The 12,310-nt window shown below is 44.9% G+C and overlaps 1 protein-coding gene across 6 annotated transcripts in view; it reads right to left on the bottom strand.

The window, feature by feature from the left end:
• trim36 (tripartite motif containing 36) overlaps positions 1-12,310 on the bottom strand; it is a 103,104-nt gene that overhangs the window by 84,921 nt on the left and 5,873 nt on the right. For all 6 annotated transcript variants that reach the window (XM_055633177.1, XM_055633178.1, XM_055633179.1 and 3 more), the window contains exon 2: positions 8,947-9,196. Coding sequence is in view for 3 of the 6 variants with exons in the window: in XM_055633181.1 (XP_055489156.1) it covers positions 8,947-9,196 (250 nt within the window). In the remaining 3 variants the exon portion in view is untranslated. The remainder of the gene's footprint in view (positions 1-8,946; positions 9,197-12,310) is intronic.

The following is a 12,310-nucleotide window of genomic DNA, read 5'->3' as shown; positions in this document are numbered from 1 at the left end:
AATTTGCCATACAGTCATACCAATAACCATATAACAATAACAATTACAGCACGGAAACAGGCCATCTCGGCCCTACAAGTCCGTGCCGAACAACTTTTTTCCCTTAGTCCCACCTGCCTGCACTCATACCATAACCCTCCATTCCCTTCTCATCCATATGCCTATCCAGTTAATTTTTAAATGATACCAACGAACCTGCCTCCACCACTTCCACTGGAAGCTCATTCCACACCGCTACCACTCTCTGAGTAAAGAAGATCCCCCTCATGTTACCCCTAAACTTCTGTCCCTTAATTCTGAAGTCATGTCCTCTCGTTTGAATCTTCCCTATTCTCAAAGGGAAAAGCTTGTCCACATCAACTCTGTCTATCCCTCTCATCATTTTAAAGACCTCTATCAAGTCCCCCCTTAACCTTCTGCGCTCCAGAGAATAAAGACCTAATTTATTCAACCTATCTCTGTAACTTAGTTGTTGAAACCCAGGCAACGTTCTAGTAAATCTCCTCTGTACTCTCTCTATTTTGTTGACATCCTTCCTATAATTGGGCAACCAAAATTGTACACCATACTCCAGATTTGGTCTCACCAATGCCTTGTACAATTTTAACATTACATCCCAGCTTCTATACTCAATGCTCTGATTTATAAAGGCTAGCATACCAAAAGCTTTCTTTACCACCCTATCTATATGAGATTCCACCTTCAAGGAACTATGCACGGTTATTCCCAGATCCCTCTGTTCAACTGTATTCTTCAATTCCCTACCGTTTACCATGTACGTCCTAGTTTGATTTGTCCTGCCAAGGTGTAGCACCTCACATTTATCATCATTAAACTCCATCTGCCATCTTTCAGCCCATTCTTCCAAATGGCCTAAATCATTCTGTAGACTTTGGAAATCCTCTTCATTATCCACAACACCCCCTATCTTGGTATGCAGGTCATCTGCATACTTACTAATCCAATTTATCACCCCTTCATCCAGATCATTGATGTACATGACAAACAACAAAGGACCCAACACAGATCCCTGAGGCACCCCACTAGTCACCTGCCTCCAACCCGACAAACAGCCATCCACCATTACCCTCTGGCTTCTCCCATTCAGCCACTGTTGAATCCATCTTGCTATTCCGGCATTTATACCCAACAGTTTAACCTTCTTAACCAACCTTCCATGAGGAACCTTGTCAAAGGCCTACTAAAGTCCATATAGACAACATCCACTGCTTTACCCTCGTCAATTTCCCTAGTAACCTCTTCAAAAAATTCAAGAAGATTAGTCAAACATGACCTTCCAGGCACAAATCCATGTTGACTGTTCCTAATCAGACCCTGTTTATCCAGATGCTTATATATATTATCTCTAAGTATCTTTTCCATTAATTTGCCCACCAGTGAAGTCAAACTAACAGGTCTATAATTACTAGGTTTACTCTTAGAACCCTTTTTAAACAATGGAACAACATGCGCAGTTCGCCAATCCTCGGGGACTATTCCCAATAAAAAGCAACAGAACACACAAAATACATTTAACATAAACATCCACCACCGTGACTCCTCCACATTCCTCACAGTTGATCCCAGGCACTAAAACCAAACAACAGATAGCACCAGAAGACCACCTGCCATATATTACCTAGAAAGCCCTAAACCGCCTCCGCACTGGAGTGGGACGTTGCGGACTTAACCTGAAGAAGTGAGGCTTGTTGGATTCTGACAAGTGCAACTGTGGAGAGGTACAGACAATGGCCCACCTACTGACTTGCGGCGGAGAGGCATGCACTGCGGACAATCTCCGCAGAGGCACAGATGTGGCACTGGCTGTGGCAAAACAATGGTAGAACGCCGTCTGACACATGAGCGAACTGTGATGGAAGACGGAAAAAAAGTTCAACTCTTCTTTGGGCCTAAGACACCACCAGAAGAGTTTCTGTGACAATTTCTTGGGGATGAGATGATCAGCCTTGAACAGCCCACCAATATCTTCCATTATGATAGGAATAGGTTCAGCCAATGCAGTGTTCCCCATTATTCCCATTGGCTTCAGTTTTGGATTCATGATTCCTTCCACATGTCAACTGTTGCCCTGATATAAAACACTGGAATTCAGTTTTTTTCCATGTTCAGACACAGGTTGCAAAGAAGTCTGGAATTAAATAGATCTGCCGTGGACTCAAATACTTCATTGCCTTGCTGAAGATTGACGGTAGATTAGCAATGTATTTGATTGGATTTGGTCAACACAAAATCCCTATGTATTGTTCCACATTAATTGCAACATTGAGGCTAAGAGAATTGCAGAGAATTGTGGACGCAGCCCAGACCATCACACAAACCAACTTCCCTTCTATTGACTCAATTTATACCTCATGCTGCCTCGGCAAGGCCAGCAGCATAACCAAGGATGAGTCGCACCGTGGCCACTCCCTCTTCTCCCCACTCCCATTGGCCAAAAGGTATGGAGGTGGGAAAATACACTCCTCCAGATTCAGGGACAGTTATTTTTCCAGCTGTTATCAGGCAACTAAACAAATAGAGAGCAGTCCTGAACTGCCATCTACCACATTGGAGACCCTCGGACTATCTTTGATTCGACAGCACTGGCTTTAACTTGCACTATTCATGTTATTCCCTTTATCATGTCTTGGTACATTGTAAATGGCTCAATTGAAATTATGTATTGCATCCTCGCTGACTGGTTAGCATGCAACAAAAAATTTCCCTGTACCTCGGTACACGTAACATAAACATAACTAAACTAAAGAGCGCCGCGCTCTCTGGAGATAAATAGTACGGCAAGACTGTTATTGGGGCTTCTGCAGTATGTGATGTAATCAGCAATTTTTTTATACAGCAATTATCAAATAAACTATTGAAGATTGGACAGGACAGCAGGCTGCTGAGATGGATCAGCCACTTCACCATCACTGGATTAATATGGCTATAAACATGAACGGTTCAACGTTATCTGACCACCAGTAACAACTTCCCATCCATACCCCTTTCTGCAGAGATCGCCCCCCACCAAATCCTTGGTTCACTCATCCCTTCCCACCCAAACTAACCTTCCCCAGGTACTTTCCCCTGCAACCACAGAAGACTTAACACCAGTCCCTACACCATCTCCCTCACCTCCATCCACGGACCACAGCAGTCTTTTTCAGTGAGACAGATTTCGCACAACTTCTATCCTTGTCTAACATTGTTTTTCTCTCTTCATCTCTGGCCTTTATCCAACCATCAGTCAATCGAAAAAACTTTCACCTGTATCACCTATCCCTCGGTGACCTCTGACCCTACCTCACTTCCAGATTTCCCGCCTTGCCCCCAACACAATCAGTGAGACAAACAGCCTGTTGTCGGTCCATGTTCTCCAGCGATGCTGCCTGACCCACTGCGTTATGCCGACACTTTGTGCCTTTTGTTTGGATGCTAACACTAATTTTGCTTTTGTCTTTATTAATAAGCTTAATTTGCATTTAGACTGGAATGTTCTTGTAAACCTCCTCCTCTTGTTACATGTTTAGTTATCAGCTGCTATCAACAACTGGATAAGGAAAGATTAGAGAACTTTGACTTTATCCCTGGGTAATGAGATCACTTAGCTCCGTCTAAGCAAACAGGCATGTTGTAACTTTATCAACTTGTGCCTTATTTGTAGGTGTTTCTCTTCTTGCTCCCTACTTGCTATTCAACCCTCCTCATTGAAGCAGGATTGGCTTGATGGTGGTAGCAGCTGGGTGAGAGATGTGCCAGGGTATGAGATTCCAGATTACAATAGAAAGCAATTCTTTTGGGTCAAATGTCCCATGGAATATCAGGGATGTCCAGTTTAGAGCTTCTAAATTTGTTCGACATCTACTCCATTTAGCAACTGATAGTCTCAAACAACTGCGCCTCAGTGTGGGAATGAAACTCCATCTCCATAAGGTTTGTGTAATGGCCACCCCCACCTGAATCATGTTTGAGAGGTAAACTGATGAGAACAAGGGCAGAGAGATTTTCTCTCATGATCTTGCATCTCCTGCTACGAGTATCAGCATTGTAGCTTTGTCCTACAGCACAGATATATCGGCAGTAATAGTGCCACTGAGCTACTCATGCTAATGGGCATTTAGATCACTGACCAATGTTTTCTGTTGCTCTTGTGGTATTGAACATGAAGGGATGGTGATAAGTGGTCATTATAAAGATGTTTCCTTGTCCATGTTTGGTGTGATCCCATTGATCCACATTCAATGTCGAGGACTTTGTGTCATCACCTCCGGCTGTACCATATAGGAGACCGTGATGTAAGAACTCTGGTGTTGACTGTAAGGTATAATTGTGTGAGGATGTTTCTAATAGGCAATTGCTTGGCCTGACTGTGGAAAGGCACTTATTATTTATGTTCTCTTGGGTTGCACGGAGGTGTAGCAGGAAACTTGCTGCCTGACAGCACCAGAGGCCCGGGTTCGACTGACTACTGGTGCTGTATGTACGGAGTTTGTACTTTGTCCCCGTGACCGCGTAGGTTTTCTCCGTGTACTCCAGTTTCCTCCTACACTCCAATGACTTACAGGTTTGTAGGTTAATTGGCTTCGGTAAAAATTGTAAGTTGTCCCTAGCGTGTGGGATAATGTTAGTGTTCGGCGGGGACTCAGTGGGCCAAGAGGCCTGTTTCTGTGCTGTATCTCTCAAATCTAAACAGAAGTCCTCAGAAGTTTGTGAGGAGGACCTTACAGGACTGACCGAGCACACAGTATACACAGTGTGCGACTGGCTCTGTTACGCGAGTTGATGCTGTGCGATTAGGTTTGATTTTAGCAGATTTTATGCCATCGGGATGACTCACTGGTTAGGAAAGCAGATTTTATTTCCTGAAAATACATTAGTCATCTATAGAGATGGCATGCAAACCTGGCAGCTCCATAGTTACCATTAGTAATACTGTATTAAAATAAAAATATTATTGGATTACTCGTTTAAGATTCCAGATTACAAATCTATTTACAATACAATCACCAATGATAGACACAAAATGTTGGAGTAACTCAGCGGGTCAAGCAGCATTTTTGTGGAAAATGGATAGGTAACATTTCGAGTGAAGACCATTGGGTCCTGACCTCATTTATCCATTTTCTCAGAAGATGCTGCCTGACTCGCTGAGTTACTCCAGCATTTTGTGCATATCTTTGGTGTAAACCAGCATTTGCAGCGTTCCTTTTTACTATTACAGTGAGTTTGATATAGTAATCCTAGACTACTTTACAGGGAAATGCAAGGTTGGTTGATTCATTCTCTGTAGGTCTGCACTTAGATATTTATGAATCTTACTCACCCGCTCCTCCTTCATGACCTCTAAATGTCAGCATAATAGAGATGTCAGTGGACAGTTCAAGATAATCATTAAACAATTTTCCAACATGGTTAAAATGTTCTCAAGGTGCCTAATAAGCCCATCTACAGCTATGTTGAGGAAGGAACTGCAGATGTTGGTTTAAACCGAAGATTGACACAAAAAGGTGGAGACGGGTCTGAAGAAGGGTGTCGACCCAAAATGTCATCTATTCCTTTTCTCCAGAGATGCTGTCTGACCCACAGAGTTACTCCAGCTTTTTGTGTCTATCTACAGCTTTGTTGAAGACAAATGGTGAAAGATCACCTCATGCCATCCCCACAGTTGACAAAAGGATCATGTGTGATGTAGTGGTGGCGAGTAGCAAATGGTTAACTGGGTTTCAATATCCAGTTGAATTTTGAGAGTTTACTATAATATTCATGCAATTATGTGACAGTTTAACAGGAGTTAAGTTGTGATGTCCTGATGCCATTGACCAAAGTCTCAATGTGCTTTTACACCATGCCAATTTCAATGCCTTATTCAATTCATTAACTTATCACATCTTCTCTTTTGTTAAAACTGTCATATAATTAAATTAATATCTTAAATTTAAAATGAACAATGAAAAGGGTTAAACTTAAACACCACCATTTCCTTTTCAGTACGTGAATCTGTTAATGAACTAAATACTTTATGTAATTCGGACTTTGGGAGTAACCTTCAGAGCAGTATTGTTTTGATACACAAGCGATTACACTGTCTTACTGATCTCAAGGAGATATCTTGAGATTGCAATTTGCACCTTACATCACAGGAGATATGCTGCAGGTTGGGAAACAGAAACGGAGGCAGAGAACACTGCTATTATCACAAGTATGTGCAGAGTCCAAGTCTCAGATAGGCATTTTTAAGACATATTCTGAGTGCTTGATAAGATTGCCTTCTTCAATAAAAAAGGTCAAAGAAAGTTGTGATTAAATTTGTAAAAGAATGTCAAACCAGCTGATTAAATCTGGTTTGACAGCAGGCCAGATATAGATGCCAATATGTTGACAAATTCAACGGTTTAAGACCATCTTCCCCAGGTGATCCCACTGAGCAATTCCAGAATCATTCTGGAATGATCCTAGGCTATTATGGCTAAAGGTATCAGGGGGTATGGAGAGAAGGCAGGTACAGGATACTGAGTTGGATGATCAGCCATGATCATATTGAATGGCGGTGCAGGCTCGAAGGGCTGAATAGCCTACTCCTGCACCTATTTTCTATGTTTCTGTTTCTATTATGTGAATGGTGGCCGATTAGGAAAAGGGGAGATGCGACGAGACCTGGGTGTCATGGTACGCCAGTCATTGAAAGTAGGCATGCAGGTGCAGCAGGCAGTGAAGAAAGCGAAAGGTATGTTAGCATTCATAGCAAAAGGATTTGAGTAGAGGAGCAGGGAGGTTCCACTGCAGTTGTACAGGGCCTTGGTGAGAAGCCAGGTACAGGATACCGAGTTGGATGATCAGCCATGATCATATTGAATGGCGGAGCCGGATCGAAGGGCCGAATGGCCTATTCCTGCACCTGCTTTCTGTGTTTCTATGTTTCTATTCATCTGGTTTGGTTTTGTAGCCTTTAATACCCTTAATACTTAATAACCTTTGAAACTTTCTGGTCAAATAGCAACAGTTTTTTTTAAGATCTTTGGATTTCTCTTGGTCTAGAAGTGAAAAGAACTTCCTATCACCACCCTGAATGATCTGATTTTGTAATATCCTGTTTCAAACACCACCAGATCTACCTACATAGAAACATAGAAAATAGGTGCAGGAGTAGACCATTTGGCCATTCGAGCCTGCACCATCATTCAATATGATCATGGCTGATCGTTTGTAAAGATTTTTCCAAAATCAGTACCCTGTTCCTGTTTTCTCACATACCTGTATCCCCTAATTCCTTCAGCCCCAAGAACTAAGAGCTTATGTACCTACTTACAAGACTCATGCCTACGCATCTTATCAATAGACAATAGACGCAGGAGTAGGTCCATTTGGCCCTTCGTACCAGCACCACCATTCAATGATCATGGCTGATCATCCACAATCTACACCCCATTCCTGCGTTCTCCCCATATCCCTTGACTCCGCTATCTTAAGAACTCTATCTAACTCTCTCTTGAAAGCATTCAGAGAACCGGCCTCCACCGCCCTCTGAGGCAGAGAATTCGACAGACTCACAAATCTCTGAGTGCAAAAGTATTTCCCCATCTCCGTTCTAAATGGTTTACCTCTTATTCTTAATCTTATATGTTTCAATGAGATTCCCTCTCATCCTTCTAAATTCCAGAGTATACAAGCCCAGCCACTCCATTCTATCATCATATGACTGTCCCGCCATCCCGGTAACTAACCTTGTGTACTTATGCTGCACTCCCTCAATAGCTAGAAAGTCCTCCCTCAAATTTGTAGACCAAAACTGCACACAGTACTACAGGTGTGGTCTCATTAGGGCCCAGTACAACTGCAGAAGGACCTCTTTGCTCCTATACTCAACTCCTCTTGTTATAAAGGCCAACATGCCCTTCACTTTCTTCACTGCCTGCTGTACCTGCATGCTTACTTTCAGTGACTGATGAACAAGGACCCCCAGATCCCGTTGTACTTCCCCTTTTCCCAACTTGACATCATTTAGATAATAATCTGCCTCCCTGTTTTTGCCACCAAAGTGGATAACCTCACATGTATCCACATTAAACTTCATCTGTCATGCATCTCTCCACTCACCCAACCTGTCCAAGTCACCCTGCACCCTCATAGCATCCTCCTTACAGTTCACACTGCCACCCAGCTTTGTTTCATCTGCAAATTTGGTAATGTTATTTTTAACCCCTTCATCTAAATCATTGATGTGTATTGTAAATAGCTGCGGTCCCAGCACCGACCCCACTGGTCACTGCCTGCCATTCTGAAAGGGACCTGGTAATCCCTACTCTTTGTTTCCTGTCTGCCAACCAATTTTCTATCCATGTCAGCATCCATGTGCTCTAATTTTGCCCACTAATCTCCTATGTGGGACCTTATCAAATGCTTTCTGAAAGTCCTGGTACACTACATCCACTGGCTCTCCCTTGTTCATTTTCCTAGTTACATCCTCAAAAAATTCCAGAAGCTTAGTCAAGCATGATTTCGCCTTTGTAAATCCATGCTGACTCGGACCGATCCTGCTGCTTGCTATCCAAATGTGCCGCTATTTCATCTTTTATAATTGACTCCAGCATCTTTCCCACCACCGATGTCAGGCTAACTGGCCTATAATTCCCGGTTTTCTCTCTCCCGCCTTTCTTAACAAGTGGAATAACATTAGCTACCCTCCAATCCACAGGAACTGATCCTGAATCTATAGAATATTGGAAAATGATCACGATTTCTAAAGCCACCTCCTTAAGTATAGTTTAACCCACTTAGCCCCAATTCATTCTCTGGAAAATGTTCTTTACCCTCTTCAAAGTGATGGCCAGGTAAGGATTCTGCCATTGTTTATCCATGCCCAATAAAACATGCAATAACCGTGAGACACCATAAGCCTGATGCTTTCTCTTTATGGTTTCTGTCAGAGGTGGTGTGGCTGCAACCTACCTGTCCGGGTGAGTCTGTCGAGCCTCTCAACACTGGCGGAGGAGAGGCGGCGAGCTCTGGGGCTGCTGACCGGAGTGGTTGGGTTGGAGAACTCCGAGTCCACATCGTTGTTTGCATCTTCCCTGGAGAGCAGCAGCTCCTTGGCGCATTTGTGACAGACACTGTGCTGGCAGGGCAGGATCAGTGGATGAGTGAAGAGCTCCTTGCAGGATGGGCAGATCAGCTCCCGCTCAATGTTTTTAATGGGAACCTGCAGAAAGACCAATCGACAGTGCTTCAGTGATCCAGCACATCATATTGTCAGCAAAGACCCTTCTTCAGACTGGCGTTTAGTTTTGCGATACTACACGGAAATGCTGTCTGTCTCATCTACTCCCTGCATATTAGGGGCACTTTTACAGAAGTCAATGAGCCTACAAAACCGCACATCTTTGGGATCTGGGCTGAAACCAGAGCACACAGAGGAAACACATCCGGTCATAGGGAGAATGTGCCAACTCCACAGCACCCAAGGTCGGGATCGAACCCAGGTTTCTAGTGCTGTGAGACTGCAGCCCCACTGCTAATGTCGAAGAGCTGGAGTTGGCCATTCAGCTCCTCAGTCCTGCCCCACCATTCAATATGATCACCTAGGCATGCGATTCATAGCTGAGCCAATTTCCCTATCCTCTCTACTTCCCTGAACTTTCAAAAATATATCTACCTCACCCTTAACTACCTCCAATGATCTAGACTCCACAGCCCTCCGTGGTAGAGAATTCCAGAGATTCACCACCTTTGGTGAGAAGTTCCCATCAATCCTCAGAGACCATAACATACAAGTATCCTGAGTAGTGATCCACACGCTTTGCTGAATGCAACTGGAATGAATAACTGCAGATGCAGGAAATGTTGATAAAAAAACAAGGAATGCTGGAAGCTTTCAGCAGGTGAATCAGTATATCTGGGGATAGATTGAGTCAATGTTTCAGGTCACGAACCATGGAAAAGTGAGAAAACAACTGTGTTAATTTAGGGGGGAGGGGTAGGGGCTGCAGAGACGAGGGGTTGTCCATGATATAGCGCTGATAGTTATTGTTGGAGACAGAATAAGAAAACGCAAAATAAAAAAGATAGACATTAGACAATAAACAATAGATGCAGGAGTGGGCCATTCGGCCCTTCGAGCCAGCACCGCCATTCAATGTGATCATGGCTGATCATCCCCAATCAGTACCCCATCCCTGCCTTCTTCCCAAATCCCCTGACTCCGCTATCTTTAAGAGCCCCATCTAGCTCTCTCTTGAAAGTATCCAGAACCGGCCTCCACTGCCCTCCGAGGCAGAGAATTCCAAAGAGTCACAACTCTCTGTGAGAAAAAGTGTTTCCTCGTCTCCGTTCTAAATGGCTTACCCCTTATTCTTAAACTGTGGCCCCTGGTTCTGGACTCCCCCAACATCGGGAACATGTTTCCTGCCTCTAGCGCGTCCAAACCCTTAACAATCTTATAGGTTTCAATAAGATCTCCTCTCATCCTTCTAAACTCCAGAGTGTACAAGCACAGCCGCTCCATTCTCTCAGCATATGACAGTCTCGCCATCCCGGAAATTAACCTGGTAAACCTACGCTGCACTCCCTCAATAGCAAGAATATCCTTCCACAAATTAGGGGACCAAAACTGCACACAATACTCCAGGTGTGGTCTCACTAGGGCTCTGGACAACTGCAGAAGGACCTCTTTGCTCCTATACTCGACTCCTCTTGTTATAAAGGCCAACATGCCATTCACTGCCTGCTGTACTTCCCCTTTTCCCAACGACGCCATTTAGATAGTAATCTGCCTTCCTGTTTTTGCTCCCAAAGTGGATAACCTCTTTGGTAGCAAAAACAGGAAGGCAGATTATCGCATTTGCAGAGAGAAGAAAGTTGCAGTGATTATTTAGAAATAGCTAAATTCAATATTAAGTCCCAAAGACTTGCTATTTTGGGGGTTTCTTTTGGATGTCAATGGACTACGTAGGAGACCGAAGAGAGAGGGAGAGGGAGAGAGCGAGAGAGACGTTAAGGACGGTCCTTGCAGATAGACACAAAATGCATTCCGTCTTAACCTACCTGATCTCCTGGTGGCTCAGCACTTCAACTCCCCCTCCCATTCCCAATCTGACCTTTCTGTCCTGGGCCTCCTCCATGGTCAGAGTGAGGCACAATGCAAATTGGAGGAACGGTATGGCATATTTCGCTTGGGGAGTTTACACCCCAGCGGTATGAACATTGACTTCTTTAACTTCAGATAGCCCTTGCTTTCTCTCTCCATCCCCTTCACCTTCCCAGTTCTCTCACTGGTCTTACTGTCTCCGACTACATTCTACCTTTGTCCCGCTCCCGCCCCTGACATAAGTCTGAAGAAGGGTCTCGGCCCGAAACATCGTCCATTCCTTCTCTCCAGAGATGCTGCCTCACCCGCTGAGTTACTCCAACATTTTGTGCCTACCTTCGATTTAAACGAGCATCTGCAGTTCTTTCTTACACACGGTCCTTGGAGAGATGTGTTCTGCAAAGTGGCCCGGAGCCATGGGATGAAGGGAGTGGTGGGTGGGTGGTAGGGGAGCACAGATCTCCAGCAATGTGCCACTGAGCTGGGGCGAACGTGAACAACACAACACATGTCTCACTTTGCTTCAGACCGCTTTGAAGAGGCGGCAAAGTTTCGCTGCTGACGCTTTGGTGCCTTTTAACCGACGTGGCCTGGGACTCGGCCCTCGCTGCTCATTGCTGGGCGTCAGACGTGCAAACATGGAGCAAGGCCACAGTTTAGAGGACCTCGATCTGATCAAAGACCAGACATGATCCAGAGGAACACAATGAATTGCAGATATTGGAATATTGAGCAAAGCATAAAATGCAAGAGCAACTCAGCGGGTCGGGTAGGGAATGGACAGGCGACGTTTCGGGTGGGGACCCTTCCTCAGATGGCCCATTCCCTCCCCAGATGCTGCTGGCCCGCTCAGTCCCTCCAGCACCGTGTCACTGCGCTTGACCCAGAGTTTGACCTGGAGCAAAGGTCGCCGTGGAATCCGCTAGGAAAGTTGCAAGCTTTAGTGCAAAGCCCAGCGGTTGCTAACGAGGTGGTCGGGCTGAGATTGGGGGCTCCCTTCACCAGAAGCCACGGGAGGTGCAACGTACTTGACCCTGCAACGCTGACCCTCCGCTCGGCGCTCGGACCCATTCCACAGACAGCGGCTGATTCAGGGGCATTGCCGTCTAGACATGGGCGATGGACTATAGAGAGCCCCGGGCAGAGGGTAGGGCAAGGGGCGTGAAGAGCCACGCTTCAGTCTGGTGAGTCCTGACCCGAAACATCACCCGTCCATCTCCTTCCCAGATG

Source organism: Leucoraja erinacea, chromosome 3, assembly GCF_028641065.1.
Source record: "Leucoraja erinacea ecotype New England chromosome 3, Leri_hhj_1, whole genome shotgun sequence".
NCBI classification, from domain to species: Eukaryota; Metazoa; Chordata; class Chondrichthyes; order Rajiformes; family Rajidae; genus Leucoraja; species Leucoraja erinaceus.
Note: the sequence above shows the minus strand (reverse complement) of the source record. Positions and strands in the feature narration are given on the sequence as shown.